The sequence below is a fragment of the Bombus pascuorum genome, chromosome 15 (assembly GCF_905332965.1).
Source record: "Bombus pascuorum chromosome 15, iyBomPasc1.1, whole genome shotgun sequence".
Lineage (NCBI taxonomy): Eukaryota > Metazoa > Arthropoda > Insecta > Hymenoptera > Apidae > Bombus > Bombus pascuorum.
Window position 1 is genome coordinate 7,635,704 of NC_083502.1, and position 18,838 is coordinate 7,654,541.

Below are 18,838 nucleotides of genomic sequence, written 5' to 3' on the forward strand. Positions count from 1 at the left end.
GCGTTCACTTTATCTAGAAACGTTGGAATATATCTCTGTCGACGATTTTAAAACGTTTGTTTCGTCAGATGCTATTACGAATGAAAATTTGACAAAATATTTACAATAGAAAAATTATGCGCAAGATATTTTGATCGATTCATCGATTCATACGTAGAGAACTAATATGACAAAATAGAAGGACACATATGAGAAATAATATGGCTGTTTACGGGTAGAATGTATCGGTTTATGCAAATTCAGATGTTTACGATTAAAACAACAAACGATTCTAATAAAAATCAAAATGATACAAGATTATAACAAAGGAGATGGAATGCAAATAAATATTCGCATTAGTTTATATATAATAAATTAATTTCTATATATTAACGTAATTTTGCATTTTTGCATCATTTACATTTTGTCTATTGAAATTTTTTGCAAATAGCAAGATATTCGTACGAGCATTCATAAAAACTATAAAGTTACAATAATAGAGGCTTATCTGCGCTTTCGATGCTTTGAAAAATACGTGGTATCAAGCGTAACTGTTTTATTAGTGGAGTGTAGAGTCGCGAACCAGAAGCTTCCTCGTTTGATAACAAGAGATACATGGTAGTAGGCCGAAGCAAACAAAATGGGAAAATTAAATGTCTACAAAAACTTGATTCATCCCTTTATATATACATATATGAGTATAAATATAAGTTTAATCGCAATAGAAGAAAAAATTTTCTTATTTTTTAAGATAAATCTTATGGTAAACACGGAGTAATCAAACACTGACTGTTATATATAATTCAATTAATAATACAATTTTCCTATTTAGAGATGAGAAATAAACCAAAGTGCAAAAGTATATATAAATAAAACTGCAAATTTCCATTGTTAGGAAGCTAGTGCTCGCGATGTGATTAAATCGTCTTCTAAACAAAAACTGATATTTTCCAAACTAACAAACTTATATCACCAGCAAACGCCGTTATATCGTACTTCAACTTTCCTCTTTTACAATTTAATATAAGACAGAGTAGAAAAATATAAATGAAACTTTGAATTGTCGTTGTTACAGAGCTAGATCTCGCGAGAGCGTAACCTCGTCCCAGGGTGGCGGGTTCCGTCAGCAGGAGGCGGCGAGCGTCGCGGAGCATCAGCTAGTCTGGAAGAGGCAAGATAGATAGATAGAGAGATAGAGAGTGAGCGAGTGAGCGAGAGAGGGAGGAGTAAACGTGACGAAGAAGACGAAGACGACGTCGTCGGGGTGTTGGTGTCCGAGGGTGGCGGCGGTGGTGACGCGCAGGAGGTGGTGGCGGCGGAGGAGGGTGGAGGCGACCGTGGAAGAAGCTACGACTCCTGCGACGTGAGTCGCGAGCCGTGCTGGTTGGGCGGTGGTGGTGGTGGTGGTGGTGGCCACGAAGAGGGTAGAGTAACGGTTTCCTAGCCGCCGAGGGAAAGGTAGAGGCTTGGTGGTGGCGTTTGTGAAGGCAACCTGTGGCAAGATGGGCTGCGCCATGTCCGCTGAAGAGCGGGCCGCACTGGCCCGTAGCAAGCAGATCGAGAAGAATCTCAAGGAGGATGGTATCCAGGCTGCTAAGGATATCAAGCTGCTACTGCTTGGTGAGTTTATTTACATATGTACGGCATTTATATTTTTAGGTAGGAACGATATAGATAGAGAAACTCGAGGTAAGACGATGGTTAGCAAAGGTCTCGAGTATATATACATACATTATACGAGGCGTATTCGGGACGGTTCCGATTGGCTGTTACAGAAAAGCAGAAATTCGTTTCCAAAACCTTAAACAACCACCGCTCGACTACTACTTAAAGAGCGATAAAGGTTTTTGTCATCGTGGACATTTGTCACAACGGGACATCTATTTCTCTATCCCCGCTTCCTACTGTTATTTATTTATTTACCATACCTAGTCCCTCCCCTTTCAGGTTTGGACCGACTTACCGATTCGCGCTACGTATCGCCTAAAGTGGCACCCGGCGTCGACGTAACTCGAGAAACTTCACACGTTTTCAGACACAATTTCGCGAAGCGGAAACCTTAAAATTTCTGAAACACGAATGGAAAGTGACAGAGTTGCGTCACACCGGTTGGAATTTCCAAAGATATGCACCCGTCGGCTACCACCTTAACCGGGGTCCTAGCTGCACGTTTAAGCGCCATCGTTCTCTATGAAGCGCGGGTACAAAAATCGGTGCCCTGTTAGCCTCAGCTGCAACTGTCTCAATAAAAAGGGCGAAAGAAAAAGAATGAAGGGAAATAAATTTCTGCTTTTCTTTGATAGCCAACCGAAACTTACTTTCTGGATACGTCCCGTATCCGTACATCGCAAGTAGGTTCGGACGTTTTAATACTTTATCAATTAAGTACAGTAGAATCTCGATTGGCCGAATAATTACGGAAAGACCTGTGACGATCCAATATTTCGGACGATCGAATGACAAAATTTGTGATCGTACAATATCTAAAGTAGATCAGAATTAGTATAGGGCTCTGTAAATTGTAAATAAAGAAAAGTTAAACGTACGTGTAAGTAGGATGTGGAGACTCGACGTTTAAATTAAATTATACCGAGCCTAAATTAATCACGGTATAAGTAACGAATATAGATCCACTAAAGAGACAGGTGTTCATTATGTAATCACCGTGTGGCCATTTGTAGCTGTTTAAAGAACACCATTCTAATTACGATATAACCATTAAAAAACATAATAAATTTAGTTCTTCTCCACGAACCGCGTTTTTCTTAACCGAGCAATCGTGCGATCAAAAGAGACGTAAACGTAACTGACAGTTGCTACGAAAAGTTATATTTGGCATGTGGTTAGATTTGTCGTAGCATTTATGCATTAACCGCGTGTTAAATAATTCCAAATTAATAAATGCAAATTAATAAAATAAAATAAAATAAAATAAAATTGACCGAATTCGTCTCCGGATTACTTGTTCTGGGCCCGGATTAAACTAAATCTTTGTTAAATGTAATTACGTATTTTAAACGGGGGCAACGTGTCTATTCGAACATTAAATATAAAAGCTTTAAACGCCATAAAATTGAATAGATTTCCTAAAGCTTCTTTAATCTAAACATTTTGTACAATCTTTGTATAATAGCTTAATAATTTTCTTAAATAATATCCAAGTATATCTTTAAAAACGAATAGGAGACACTGAACAATATAATTGATCGATTACTTAATCACGCGCGTCACTCTTTCAACCGCGAGTGTTGCGAGAAATTTCGATTCGAAGGAATCTCAGCAGAGAGCCGTACAATTCGAGTATCTCCGTTAATTGGTTGGCTGTTCTCGTAAATTCAGTTTCTGTCCGGCTTTGTCGTTTGTTTTTAACGACTGGTCTGGATAACGTGACTCGAAATTAATGAACCAGATGATAATTGGTGTGCAATTATTATCGCGGACGTGCTCTTGCAAAATGCCTCGTTCTGATACAATCGCGTTACTTTCGCGCCAACGAGCAATTAATTTCCTGGAAAATAGGGTTTCTATCTAATTTCTATTTGTTTATTTCTTTACTTTTCTCTGTGGAAAGTGACAAATGATTTGTAAAAATTGGAGAAATCGTCAACGTTAATTTATATTCTACGATTGTTTCATGTTCGGCGTTATTCATTTACGAAAGAATCAATTCCTCGAAACGTGATTATTAATGCGATTAAACGCAATTCTTTTACTTATGTCTCTTTCTTTGCAAGAGTTATTAAAATTAATTGGCCGTTCTATAATTATCTTATTCGCGGTATTATCGATTAGTCGAGATATTAAGATCCCTAAGAAACGGAATTTCGTTTATTTTGATAAAAAATCGCCAAGAAGCGCCAAGTTACAAAGCAAGATAGTGAGAAAATAATGATTATTAAAGAGACAGAGATTTACAAGTATAACGAATGGGCTGCCAATTATTTCCATGGGAAATAAATTTGGGAGAAAGAAATGAATTTGGGAGAAAAAAGTGCTGGCTTTCCGGTTGTTTCACGCGTGTTATTAATCGACAGACAGAAATTAAACCGGCGTTCAAATTAGCGAATGATATATGTACACGGAGTAGAGAGACTGGGAGTAGTGGAGAGAGCGAACGTGTGCGTTTCCCGCGGCATAAATGGGATGAAAATACTCGTGGAAGACGCAAGCAAAAGGAATGACGTCATTGGTAACACCAATAAACAGGACCCAGATTTCCCTCGGATAATCTCGGGTTTGAATACCAAGCAGAAAATCAGGAATTCTTTGTTTCTGCCTCGATCGATCGAATTGTGAGAATTTTCGTAAATCGATCCTCACCCGATGCTTCAACATCTGCGAAACAGCGTTAACTCGTTTCGTTACTTCCCCCTATAAACTGTAAAATACTTTTATTACGTTTACATTTTATATTTGCTATATAAATATAGCTATTACAACTAAAAGGAACGTTTCTATCAGAAATCGATACATATACAACACGAAGCGAAAGACCGGCCATTTAGTTAAATTAAATAAGTTCTGTTCAGCGTTTGAATGAAATTTATATCGAAATTAAGAAAGATATAATAAAAAGACTCTATATAGGATTATAGGAAAATATGGATTATCACGAATTTCGAAAATAACAGAGTAACGAGTATAACATTTGCTATAAAAAGTAGCTTGATGGAGCAGGTATAATAAATCTGTTGTATCTCCAAGCTGTTTATCGCTCAAATATCGTATTAAAAAGACGAATAGAATGAAAATGACGCTTAACAATCGTGATCGCAAAGACTCGATCGGATCTAGAAATAAGTCAATCGCTGAATTAACTACCTAGCTTTTAGCGATGTAAAATTAGATTTGTATAGACCGATTCTCTGTATTCTTAGCGTATTGTATTCCAGAATCTTTCCACGTACATTTTAAACGAGACTGATATAATACTTAAATCCGAGAAGTTGTTCAATTATCTACTTCGATTCTTATGGCAAACAATTATTGCCACTAAAAATCTTCCAACGTTCCTCTTCTATAACGAAATTCTTTTCCATTTTAACAGAGGCTTGTAATTAAATTTTCAAAAATACAAATTCGCCTAAAAGTCTGTGTGTGCATATATATTCAGAAAAATATAACTCGTGTATTTATAAAAATTTTGAACATGGCGAAAGTGAAAGAAAGAAATAATTTTCGTAGTATTACGAATCGTAAATTGGAAAATAAGTTTTCAGTTTGTTAAATACGTGTCTCTATCATCGCCAGGAATACGAACGACAATACGTACGATCATTGTTTCCAATGACTCTAGCACACGAACGATAATTTATTGACGTTCGTATTACACTGTGCGTCGATCACGATGTTGCCTAGAATCGTAAAATTCGTATCGTTCGTGATAACATACGTAACAACAAATAGAGAGAAAGCAAAACGAGGATATCGGTAATATTAACCGGAATAGTGATAAAAGCGATAGGGTATAAATAATGGCGCCGTTTACGATAATTTCGTTTTTTGAATTTATTAAATATCATTCACGATGTGTGTGTGTGCGTGCGTGCGTGCGTGTATGATATGTATCTGAATAATTTCACGTAAATTTTCTTTTATAAATTATTTCTTATTCGTTCGTATATTATTGTCTTCTCATACAACTTTCATCTCTTATTTCTTAGTTTTCTCGTTGCTTTATCGAGTCACCCTCGTAAAAGATGCTAAGCGTTCGAAGGCTTAACAAATGTGAGGGTTCTCGTGTGAGAATAAAACCATTTGGGTAAATGATCATTTAATTAGTTTGAGTAGTACATACGCGTTATGACGAGTGTGACACAGTGATAGTTTCGAGTATAACCGGGCTTGAGTGAATCAACTTGTTGACGAGTTCGTGGCATCAATTAGATGACGCAATTGGTTTTATCGTCAAAAGTACGATTTTTAGGGATACTTTTTCATATAATAGTTAGAAATCTTGATTAAAAAGCAGAAATTCCTCTCTAATTTAGTACATATCGATATAATATAGCAGATCAAACGATTCTCCAGTTGGATTATACTTTCTTCTTTTTTAGAAATCATATTTACAGAAACATGAATTTGCATAAATACCCGTATCCTAATTGCGAGAACGGAACAAGAATTCGAAAATTGATAATTCACGATAGTTAAGCTTCGAAATTTCGAAGATGTCGTCAATATTGTTTACGACGTTGAGACGCGTCGTTTCGCTGTGCGCCAGATTCCGACAAAGTAGAATCCGACCGGTTCCAGACGATCGACAGAAGTAGTACGTAGTAGACTGAACGGGTTCGGGATGAAAGAGCTTTTTAAAACAGGGGGAGAGACTCGCCACCCATAAGCAGGAAAACAAGTTCCGCTGCCACAGTGTGCCACGTCATTTCCGGGCCCCAGCTTCCGCCCGTGCGCACTTCTTTCCCTGTACATAAATATTATGACACTTGTGGGCAAAACGAGATAAGCCTGAAAATTTTGTTGGAAATTACGGGGAATTCTTCGAAAGCTAATCATCTCGTTTTGAGATATTAAGCTATTAAGATATTAGACTGTAAACATCTTATACGTATATAGGGTGTCTTCGAGTTTTTCGTACAAATCGTGTTCTTTGATTTTTTATTTTTTCAAGAGTTCAAGTTCGTTTACCTCGTCTCTATTTCATTTTCGTCTCTATAGTTTTACAATATTATACAAGGATAGATAAATTGACTCGAAATAAACGTTCCTTCTGTGCGCCTCTTATGTTGCCTCGGTAGAAATTTCGCTTTCGTTGTTTCTTATTATTTCCAATCGAACGAAACCAAACCTTCGATCGACAAACATATACTAATATAATAAATAAAGATTAAACGAATGAAATGGAATGAAACGACCAATGAATCAACCTACTTATCCAGTGACGTTAGCCAATTATTTTTTAATACTTACCGATTGTACGTTACTCGTTATACGTTTCATACTTACGTTATTCTTTTCAATTTTCAGGTGCCGGAGAGTCTGGCAAAAGTACCATCGTTAAACAAATGAAGTAAGTAGCTGACAAATCTTTTAATACGTTTACGCAAACTAGTATCTTTACGAACGAAATGAAAAAAAAAAAAAAAAAAACTGGAATCTAAATGGAGACTTTCGTTTACGCGTAAAACTTGATAATTATTGGTTCGTTTTCGTCCCTCCGCCGTACTTTAATTACAAAATCACGCGTAAATCGAGTTGCGTTAATTTCTTTTGTACACGCATATCTCTACATACACATACATACGATATATGTATGTAAATTATTATGTCGAATTTTCCGCAGAATAAAAAAAGTTTCATCGACGCTATAACAAATCGGTTGTTCACCTCGAAAAATCCGTCATTTCAGCGTTGAAAGACCAGCGGCTGGTAGAACGTGTTTGAAATCTTGTTTTGCAGTCAATGGACCCATTCATGGTGTCCCATGAACAAAGGCATGCGTGTTCAACCGCGGAGAACGTTTGCGGATTACTAATTTACTGGTGACTTACTAATGAAAAAATGCCAAAAAAAAGTGTTCAAGGAGAATAATACGAAATAATACGAAAGAATGAAATAATTATTATGAAATTCTAACGTAGGAACGAAGTTAGCTTCGACTTTCAACTACCTTTACTAAATAGAGTCTACTGAAATGAACAACGTTTCGATATAATATAATAATAATAATTTCAGTATAGAAATCTAAAAATAAAATTGCATTTCCAAAGAGATTTAAATACGAGGCATAAATAATACGTAGAGATACACGAGTTCGTATTAAATGCTAATGCAATTTTTACAACTTGACGATTATTTTTCTCTAAACTATCTATATTATCGTAGAAACCCGAATAAAATTAATCGCCTGTCACCATCGATATATGGATGACTTATGCCGAATTGGCCTTAACAAGATGTCCGTCGTTTATTTTCCCAGAATTATCCATGAAAGCGGATTTACGCCCGAAGACTTCAAGCAGTACAGGCCCGTAGTATACAGCAACACGATACAGTCTCTAGTCGCTATTCTCAGAGCGATGCCGAATTTGGATATCAATTTTTCGACCAATGAACGGGAGGTAAGTCGTTAGCGATACTTACGGTGGATTAATTAGCTTCTCTTTAATTCCGCTGTATTCTCTGGATAAACGAAACGAAAGACTACACGATTAAATAAAATTCGAATCAAGGATCGATGGATAAGCATCGTAATTTCTTTTGAAATAAAAGTAGATAAGAAAAGGCAAAAATTCGCAAAGTTACGAAATAGACAGAGTTCCGTTAGGAAAAGCGAAAGGCGGAAGTAGACGGCGGAAGCGGTAGAAATTAAAGGGTAAAGGTTAGCGGTCTGCAGGGAAGTCAAAAATTATCGATAGCCCGAGCACTCGAACGATCGATGCGCATCTCGAGCCAGGTTCTGAAGCACCCTCTTCGGCATATTTACCGATCGTGCAGCATCGCGGCTGCGTCGTTTACCTTAGAGCCAATAAACGAGCCCCTGCCTCGAAAACAACGAGCACGATGGGTTGCCTCGAGTGCCGATTGATCCGGCTCCTCGAACCCAGTGTTTCTCAATCCGATCTCTCTTCGGTTTGCTTCCCTCTTTTTGTTTATTTAATATCTTCCTTATTAGGCAATACGAGCTGATGGTTCCCTCCCTCGTCGCCCCGTCCGCCGCCCCATTTCCTACCATTTTTATACTTTCGTACCATTTCACAAGCTTTTGTAGTATCTCTGGTAGCTTGGAAGAACGGCTCTGGTCAGATTCGTTCCTTAGTTATCGCGATGCATGTTTTCTTCCAGTGATTTTAATAAATCGAGATGCTTTTCTCTTGTTACATATCAAAATCTTGTTGTGCTTCAACGTGTCGAAGCTCTCCCCGTACTCGTTAAATATTGCCAAAGTTTGATCTCCTCTGGCAATACATTAAATTTCGTTTCATTTCTTTTTACGCGTCAAACGATCGTTTCTATCAAATTTATTCCATCACCCATTACCATCTCTTCCATCATCTCCACTTTTCTATCTGTTAAATTACATTGTCCAAACTCTTATCGACGATAACATTTGCTCCTTTCGTAGTATAATCGTTATTTTGAAAAGTTCTTTTCATACAATACGAAGCACGAACGTATATAATAGATATTTCTTATTAGATGAGAAATACATAGACAACGTTATAATTAAATAATACACTTCAGGTATAAAGAAAGGAAGAAAGAAAGGGAACGAAACACAATAGAGAAACGTATGTTTCGCGGTTCTAAAATCGTTGAAGGGAAGAGCATAATAAATACTGGCACACATATAACAAGATTTATGTACGTCGTATACACCTCCACTTGCTCGTCTTGCTATATCTTAAGTGTTTAAGTAGTGTTCACTTGTTGAAGCATTTGGCAAGGGCACATTCAAAAAGAGCGTAGAGTGCACATCCACTTCAGCATTTTAACCTAATTTGGATAGTACTTCCGCTTTTTAATTAACTCGTACAAGATCGGCAAATCTTTATTCTGTATTTTCTTTCTCTTTTTCTTTTCGATACGAGTCGAATCGAAAAAGTTCTTCGTACATGTTTCTTTCGTAAATTCAACTGATTTTAATTTCTTTAATAATCTCTTCGAAATTAATCCACGAAATTAATCCTTTGCAGCGCTAACGAGCAAACATGGGTTAAACAAAAGAAAACTACAAAATATTGTTTTAATATTGGAAAAATATAGCTGTTATCGATGTTTATTTTACATTAACTGGTATGTTATATATATTCTGTAAATCGAGTTAACTTGAAAATTGCTTATCAGCCGGACGCGAAAATGGTGTTCGACGTGATCCAAAGAATGGAGGACACGGAACCATTCAGCGAGGAGCTTTTGGCTGCGATGAATAGACTTTGGGCCGACAGCGGGGTACAGGAATGCTTTGGTAGGAGCAACGAGTACCAACTCAACGACTCGGCGAAATAGTGAGTAAATTTGTCACATCGACTATTTACCAATCTGTAACTTTTCTAGATAAAATCTAGAGTTCACAAAATCTTGGAGAAACTGCCCTAGCTCGAAGGTAATTCATCGGGAACATCAGGAATGTTTCGCTAAACTTTCAAAGAAATCGATCGATCATCCTCGTCTCTAAGACCTCGATACCGTTTCTACCAAAAAAAAAAAGAAAGAAAAGAAAGAAAAATTTTCATGCTACTACGAAAATGCAAATGTTGTGTAAATTGGTGCGTTAAAAGCGGGCTAATCGCTGGACAGACACTGTATCAAAATTATCTCTACTGGGTTTTTTAAACGGGTTGAGGGGTTTAAAGGGTTTTTAAAAGCATAAAGTCAAGCTTTTTAACTTGGAGCTTCAGTTTAGATTCAGTTAGATTATTAGATAGAAGAAGAACGATGAAATTATAAAATTGATAATAATAGAAAAAACATAGAATAAGAGAAAAGGAAACAAAATATTGATTGTGAAAAAATTCACAAGCGTTGACACGTTTCTGAATCTTATATTATTATATTTCTATATATTCGATTTTCTATAGTTTCTTAACTCGACACATCGACACGGTTTTATTATAGGGAGAATATTTACAAATAAACATAACCCAGGGAGAACCTGCCAAAGTCCTTGGTACCTCTAACGCCTAATTTGGAGTAGATCCAAATCTAATAGAAACTGAACCTTTCACGGCTCCATTCATATTCAACAGCGGGACCTGCCAGCCACCAAGAAATTAATTACTGTTTGGCCGGAGATCAGTAATTTAACATCATTTGTAATTCTATCGTTTCAGTATACATTACACTCGTACTATTTATTCAGCAGACGATAACTTCTAATTCGAAGAAAACCAATATTTAACGCAAAGAACATTAAAATCGAGAAATTGGAAAATGCAGAAAACGAAACATTTCCAATCAATTTACACTATTACAAATTTAACGTTTTAGTTCGTAGAATCGAAATTCAAAATGATTTAAATTTGTTCTTTTAAATACTCTCTCTGCGTTCTAGAAAAATGTGTCAAAATAGAACACCTTGCTTTATATTGCTATTTTCTTACACGAATATTTGCACAATTACTAATTTTCACAGAAAATAATTTTCAAAATTTTCAAGAAGATTTTTTTATTTTTCCGCCTATATTAAACATAAAACCCAAATATGTTATATCATGCAGATTAATTTTCAAACTTAAATAAATCTACCAAACCTGTGCGCATAATAATATTAATTCTAAAAAGCTGATGTGACACGACGTCACTGAAAAAATATTATATCCAGTTGAATATTGAACTGCCAACACATAGAATACGCAAGCACAATGGCAATGATTCCGTGATGAAGACAATAGTTGGCGATTAGGTTACATCTAATCCATCTAGAAAGCATGACACATCCTCGGAGATAGTAATCTTGATGGTAGTAATATTATCCCTCGCTAAATACGTGTCTCTATGCATTTAAAACATTGTCTTTTTCTTTTTTTTTTTTTTTTTTTTTTTTTTTTTTACAAATTGGTAAAAAGTTACGATTAATGTATAACAACTGATTCAGTTTATGTTTGTTAGTTAGTTAGTTATTAGTTATTGTTATTAAAGTCGGCGCGTAAGTAACGATAGAAATTATTCATTAGATTTTCGCAATTGAACGAGGTAGGTACTATGACGTCATATGGCAAATTGTTTAATGACCAGTCTCTGTTAGCAACCTGTTGTGTCCTGATTATAGTGTGCGTAGCAACAAGCATCGAACAGAAGGGTCACGATTTATTGCATTACTCCTCTGCGGATATTTTCGTATGTTTTCTAATGCATATAGCTATAGAAGTACTATTTTCTTGTGTTAGTTGCCAACATTCATCAGGAATATTAAATCACGTTACATAAAAATGGAAAGATAAACATTGTTTTAAATAAAATAACAAATAAAATAGATTATAACATTTTCTAAGGTCAGAAGAGAATTATTATCTGATAATTTGATGTGTTAATCTCAGTTTGAAATTCGAATTTAGATTTTACAAGATACGAAGTAGATTCAGACATAACTACAACTACATAACGGGTGGGACTAAACTTGCTATTTACAATATAACTTAAAACGAAATAATTGCTTGGAAAAACAGCAAAGCATGTAAAATGAAATTTTTTTAATATCTATCTTCTCTTTTCTTTTTTTATTATAAAAAAAAGCTCAAAATCCTCTTGGAATATTTTTATTATTTATATCGCTCCTTTTTTCATAAATAAGATTCTGTGAACGGTACAACATGAGACCCTCGATATTGAAAATATAAAAATCTTCTAAATTCGCACTGTTAATACATTAACTAAACTACGTGCCCCTAAATATACAGAGAAAATGTTTATATAAACAAATCTGTATAGTTTACAATATCACAGATTATATTCTCCCAGGAAAGTAGATTTTTCCAAAACAAATTATCAGTACCCTGGTATTTCGAATCTCCAGAAATGTCCCTATATGTAACATTAATTTCAACCCAGACAATTGTACTCGACTCTACAAATAACCAAAAAAGAGAGAGAGGGAGAGTGAGAGAGGATAGGAGAAAGAGAGAGAGAGAGAGAGAAATAAAACTCCAAATTGCTCCAAAAGTCCCAACGTTCTGAAACGTAAGTAGATCTAACCTAAAAACTTAATTCAAGTTTTACCGATCGTAAACCACCGGTGGACACAGCACTCGAGACGAACCTAATTTCGCCAGGCAATGTAGGCAATAAAAAATAGAAAAAAAAATAGTGCAACTGGAGGGATCCGAGCATTCTCTTTCGTCTTTTTTCCCCTTTTTCTTTCTCTCTTATTTAGGTTCAGCGGCGTATTGATCGTCAATGACGTCACGCCACGCCCGTGTCACGTGGCCTAAAATGGCCGCCGACACCATCCCCACCGCTCTTTCTTCTCTGCCTTACTGTGTTCCCTCGTTTTCCCAACCCCAACCCCAATTGTTTCTCTTTTCATTCTATTACCGCTGCTTCTCTTTCTGTGCTCTGTACGCCCTGAGAGAGAGAGAGAGAGAGAGAGAGAGAGAGAGAGTGTAAAAGAGAGAAGCAAGGAAGTATGTGTGTATAGCGATACGCAAGAATGTTGAAGAACAACGGGGTGGAACGTACAACAATAGGAACAAAACATCACTCGTTGTTGGAAAATTCGTAATAATTGGACACTTAATAATTAGCAAGTAAGACGGAGAAAAAATGGGGTTAGGATAGAAAGCGAGAAAATCGGGTGCAAGGACACGAAAATTCTGATAGGCCTGCCGGGAGCGTTCCTTTTGATGAGAACAGTTTCTGTGCAATTTCATGAAACTGCTAACTTTTTTATTCTGTTCTTGTTAATCTACCAGTACCCTGTTTAGGAAAAAATTTTTTTTAGAGTTTTATTATATTTTAGAATTTTCCTTAAAAATAATGATTATCAAGCATAAAGTCTCGTCATACGACTGCTTTTAACGATAATAATTAAATTAGAAAACAAATGTTATAAAGTAATCGTTATACCTTTTATCGTTTGTATCATATGTTTTGAAGTGATTGTTTCATATCTCTTGACACTTTTAACTTTTGTATGCATATATTGTTCGATATAAAGACTTCGATATAAATACGAGAGCGCTAAATGTATTCGATCACCCCATATATTTTAACTGCTATACCTTATGCCTTATGGTTGTAAACGCATAGTAACCGAAACGCGGGTGATCTACGATGTTTTCGAAAAGCAACTGGTGATAAAGTCACGTTACAGCTCACACGTATACTGGATGTCTGCAAGTGTAAATACGAGATTTCTTAGAAATGTAAGCTGTTTCTTTCTCGGTTATTGGTTATCAGCGTTTCGTGTTATTGACGACGAAAGATGATCCACGCGTGTAAATCTAACCTCAACTGGCGTGTTGCATACACATTGTACATACTTACTAACCGATGGTTGCGATCGCGGATCTATTGTGATTATTATTACCATATATAGGATATTTTATAGATAACAATGGACTCTAATGTTGTATAATTGCTTTTTATTCTTTATATTATTCTATCATTATTATATACTACAGATATATAGATATTTGTCAACTTAATTATTACTCAACATTCAAATATATTAAATATTTTGTGATAAAACATTTCAAATATTAGATATTAATATCCCGATTTATGATATCGTTATTAATATACTTTCAATATTCTTAATCTACTGACACTAAATATTCACATTTTATAGTAATTAATCAACACGGTAACATAAGCAGATCGAAATGACAAGGAATTATCGAACAACGCATGGTAATGTTTTGCTATTTTATATTAATAGCGTGCCATTTTTTCTGGACACCCGATATCGATCAGCCTGGCCGCTATCCGTACGTGCGAGCCACGAAAACCAATATAAAAACCATGCAGCGCGATAAGATGAAAGTGCTTGTGCCTGGCTACAGGTGCATCCAACTTTGGCAATGAATGCTAAATCACAAGAAGTGGGAAAATCGATCGAACCCGATCTCGGTTACGACCTGAATTTAGAACGAGGGGAATGTCATTTGTTCTCTAGAAGTCTCTGGAAACACTTTACACCACGTGTGAAAGTGTCACTTGAAGCAGATTATATAAATATATTAAATCTTTTAGAAATGAAAAGTTAACCTAAAATATAGTAAGAAAAAATTATAAAATACTTTTTCAGAATAATTTCGAACATTTCTTCTCATTTCTTTTTATTTCTCTTGAAATATGCGTATATAATTAAGAAAATGGTTCTCTAGATCGTTTAATCTGTGATATTTTGAAGAATTCTCTAAAAATATAACTAACAGTCTTGCGTTTTTCCTTGAAATTCCAGTTTCCTGGATGATCTAGACCGATTAGGGGCCAGGGATTATCAGCCTACGGAGCAAGATATTTTAAGGACCCGTGTTAAAACAACGGGAATAGTCGAAGTTCACTTTTCTTTCAAGAATCTTAATTTCAAGTAAGTACCCGGGTCAGATGTTTATTCGTAAAATGCACAAAAACGATTCTGACAATACACGTAATGTTAGACACAAAATTTACATACGTAAGAAATATTACTAACCATAGCATTATCCGTATTATCGATCTTCTGAAAAACTTCATGAACTTATCGTCTATTTTTAAAGGACACGTATCTTTGGACCTGACAGGTTATTCTCCTTTTCGACTATGTCGTATTAAAGTGCTCTCTTATCGCCACCAGATGGCATTGAAATCATACAATGGAGGAAAATGAACTTTTAGATAGAGTATTGTAAAGAATAGTTAATTTAACGGAAGGATATACTCGATACGACGATTATCAAATACGAAAATGAATATAATACAAAGAAACAAGGACAAGAAAGTAGAAGACTGACTCGTTTTGATCTAATCCTTACGATCAAAGGTGGATACAGGTGTAACTTTATCAACACCATTGATATGAAAAAAATGTTATCTTTTTGGAGATTTTAGGGTGTACCGACAACAGACAGGAGATTGTTCTCTATTCCGCGATCGAACGATTATTCCTATCTTGTATGCGCATAATAATGTATACAATTTCGTTTGTTCTTGTTAATGTAACGCAATACATGATGTGCACAAATTTTAAATATGAAATATCTACATATTTGCTAGTGATTTAATCCTTTTAATTGTAAATTAATTATAAATAGTGGTACACTGTAGTAATATAATTTTTAGATAAAAAAATTTGGAGATTCTGGCATGACAAGAACATTAAAGATCAAGGAACATATTGCCACGTGGAATATTGTTAACATTGATCTCAGTGGTTAAAAAAAGAAATTGAGTAAAGAGGCAGGAGAAGGATAGGCTAAAGGGAGAGAGCAATGACTTATGAACGATTGAGCATGAATCATTGGGATGACAATTTAAGAAACTGAGCACATGCATTCCTTCTTTCAATTAATGTCACTTTAAGAAATAGTTTCTTTGTAGATATATTTCACACTTATTTATATCTATTTACATAGGTGTATAATTTACATTTGCATTTAGCTCTCTTAATAGTATACTAACATTATTTATATATAATTATGTATTTATATAGAAATATAATTTACATTTACGCAAATATTATATAATTAAAACTGACAATTTATTTTGTACTTTGCAATTAGAAAAGTGAAAATTTGTATTATCGTGTTATTTTTCCATTGTCTCTAAACACAATTGTGTGTGTGTGTGTGTTGATTATTCTCTTTTTAATAAAATTTAAAAGAACTACATTTAGATAAATGTAATATTGTTCTTCAATGTTATTTTCTGTAAAGATGTAATAGGAGGATAGAAATATCGATAAGATCAGATTGACATATTTTAATTTGTTAATTAATTATCCAATGAATTTCTGAACCCTTGTTCATCGGTATACCGTTGCTTCTTTACAGATTGTTCGACGTGGGTGGCCAAAGAAGCGAACGTAAGAAATGGATCCATTGCTTCGAGGATGTTACCGCGATCATATTTTGCGTTGCGATGTCCGAGTACGATCAAGTCCTGCACGAAGATGAAACGACGGTAAGTATTCGCGCTTTCTTTTCACTTGACAATTTCACTTTTTTTAGTACTACATGATAAACAAAGTTTAGTAAATGACAATAAAACTAAGATGATATTAAACGATAAGTTTTGTTTTGTTGGTTTCAATGTTTTAAATAATTAGACAAAAAACTGGAAGATTTCGATTTTTTTTAACTGGTTTATTTATATTAAAGCGATACGAGACGATAGTGTATACACAAAAGGACAGGTGATATTTCACGGTGCGATGGTGAAATTCGTAACAATAGAGTAATTCAAGAAGCCAAGGAAAACTAAACTGCACTGATCTCCACTTACCGTATCAAGAGTTTTGGAACTTTAGAAGCGAACAAGGGAATTCTAAAACACATACGAGTTTCCAGAGTCTCCGAATTTTCAAAACAGTCACCTCTTTACGTTACGATAGGTGTACATATACGATAGAAATATACATAGTATATGTATCATGAACCGTAGACCCTTTTAAAGATAACATATCTGTTTTATTTTCTTTTCTTCGGTAAGAAATTACCAAAGGACGATTAATATTTGTATATTTTTCGTTTTTCTTCGTGCTAGGTATACTTTGTATTTTCTAAATAATAGGTAATTAACGGTTATGTTGTTATGTATTTCACGAACTGTTACGCTTTATTTGATATCGTTTCTAAAGCTGTTGAAGAATAAAGTACTTCTTATGATGAAATATATTTAATAATACTTAATAATTAACAGAATCGTACACGAAAAAGATCCTCTACGTATCTAAGTGCTTTTTATCTCTTTACCTGTTCTACCATGAAGAGAACATTCGAAAATTTTTTCGCACCATTATATACATGCACGCGTTACTTACGGAGATGCATATGGAGAATCCTACGTGGGAAGAAAACGTGATAAACTGCAATTGTTGGAAATTAACGAGTTCTCGTGGAACGACCCCATTGATTAACCCCTCGTTCTTCAATCCACTAGAATGATTTGCTATTTACATTATTTTACAAATTTCTTTCTGTACCTCTATTTTTCATACGATATTTTGTACATTTAAAATCATGTTAGATTATAGTTATATATCTTTGGACATTAACTATTATTAATGTTTGCACGTTAATTATCTGTTATAGAATCGAATGCAAGAAAGCTTGAAACTGTTCGACTCGATTTGCAATAACAAATGGTTTACCGACACCTCGATTATTCTCTTCTTGAACAAAAAGGATCTTTTCGAGGAGAAAATTCGCAAGTCCCCGCTCACCATTTGCTTCCCCGAATATGCTGGTAAGAAAATATTTTTCACATTTATATCCACGGAATTTTGTGAACGAAAAATTAAAGATCAATCTATTTCTATGTGAAACGCACGCTTTCACCATCGGTATTAAACTCTTTTTTTCATTTCTTTTTTGTTTTTTTATTTTTAACGAAAATTACAGTAAAAAGATTTTATATCGTTCTCGTTAACCTATATTAATCTAGCGAATAATTTATAGAGCACCACCCAGTATGTATTGCATTTCAGTAAAAAGAAATTAACGGTTTGGAATAGAATTTCGAAAATTATAGTGTAATCTATTAGCGAAGATCATATGTTACATGTGGTGTAAAAATAAATGCGGGAAGTTCTCATTGTTATAAAAAGTCCGTAGTCTGTTGCTGCCCTTGGAATTCCTTCACGCCCCACAAGAGAGCTACATCCTCTCGTTTGAGGTACACTGATCTAAATACGTATCGTTCATCGTATGTCATCCATCTTGTGAATTTTCGGTACGAGTGTGAACATTATTTTTAGGTAATAGAAACTGAAATTGTAGAATAAATGAAATAATTTCAATTTTGATTCTCTTTTCCGCTTTTCTTCCTTCTTTTATCATTTTTACGTAATCGCGAAAGTTGAAATACGTAAGAAATAACATAAAAGCGATCTTTGAAAGAACATTCAAAGACAAAAAATTAAAATTTTAAAAACTATCCATTCAGATATTATCAGTTTCTTTCCTTATTTATAAAAACAAAACGTTCATCAGACAGAAAAGTCTTGCTTCAAAATCTCGTATAGAAGCAAACCGATTCAAATCGAAAATAATCGTTTACCGCACACCCCTTCCCACCCCCCGTCCCCAATTAGTCTCACCGAAGAAACAAAAAATTCTTATCGCAGCACATTCCTTAACCTCTCCCGTCTGAATCCCGTCTGAATGCCGTCTGAATGCCGTCTGAATGCCGTCTGAATGCCGTCTGAATCCCGTCTGAATCCCGTCTGAAGAAAGCAAATCTAAAACAGAACTTCCTGCCA

The 18,838-nt window shown here is 35.0% G+C and overlaps 2 protein-coding genes and 1 long non-coding RNA gene across 4 annotated transcripts in view; 1 reads left to right on the forward strand and 2 right to left on the reverse strand.

The window, feature by feature from the left end:
* The window catches only part of LOC132914437 (vacuolar fusion protein CCZ1 homolog), a 43,917-nt gene that overhangs the window by 11,624 nt on the left and 13,455 nt on the right, over positions 1-18,838 (reverse strand). The window lies entirely within an intron of this gene.
* Positions 1-18,838, forward strand: part of LOC132914438 (guanine nucleotide-binding protein G(o) subunit alpha) — a 30,049-nt gene that overhangs the window by 7,293 nt on the left and 3,918 nt on the right. For both annotated transcript variants that reach the window (XM_060973567.1, XM_060973568.1), the window contains exons 2-8: positions 1,055-1,599; positions 6,964-7,006; positions 7,916-8,057; positions 9,784-9,944; positions 14,840-14,968; positions 16,410-16,539; positions 17,670-17,823. In XM_060973567.1, the coding sequence (XP_060829550.1) occupies positions 1,482-1,599; positions 6,964-7,006; positions 7,916-8,057; positions 9,784-9,944; positions 14,840-14,968; positions 16,410-16,539; positions 17,670-17,823 (877 nt within the window). In that variant the 5' untranslated portion in view covers positions 1,055-1,481. The remainder of the gene's footprint in view (positions 1-1,054; positions 1,600-6,963; positions 7,007-7,915; positions 8,058-9,783; positions 9,945-14,839; positions 14,969-16,409; positions 16,540-17,669; positions 17,824-18,838) is intronic.
* LOC132914453 (uncharacterized) lies at positions 13,264-13,746 on the reverse strand. Its single transcript, XR_009659598.1, has 2 exons — positions 13,501-13,746; positions 13,264-13,350 (listed from the first exon to the last, which is right to left on the reverse strand). It is a non-coding gene; the product is annotated as an uncharacterized LOC132914453 (long non-coding RNA).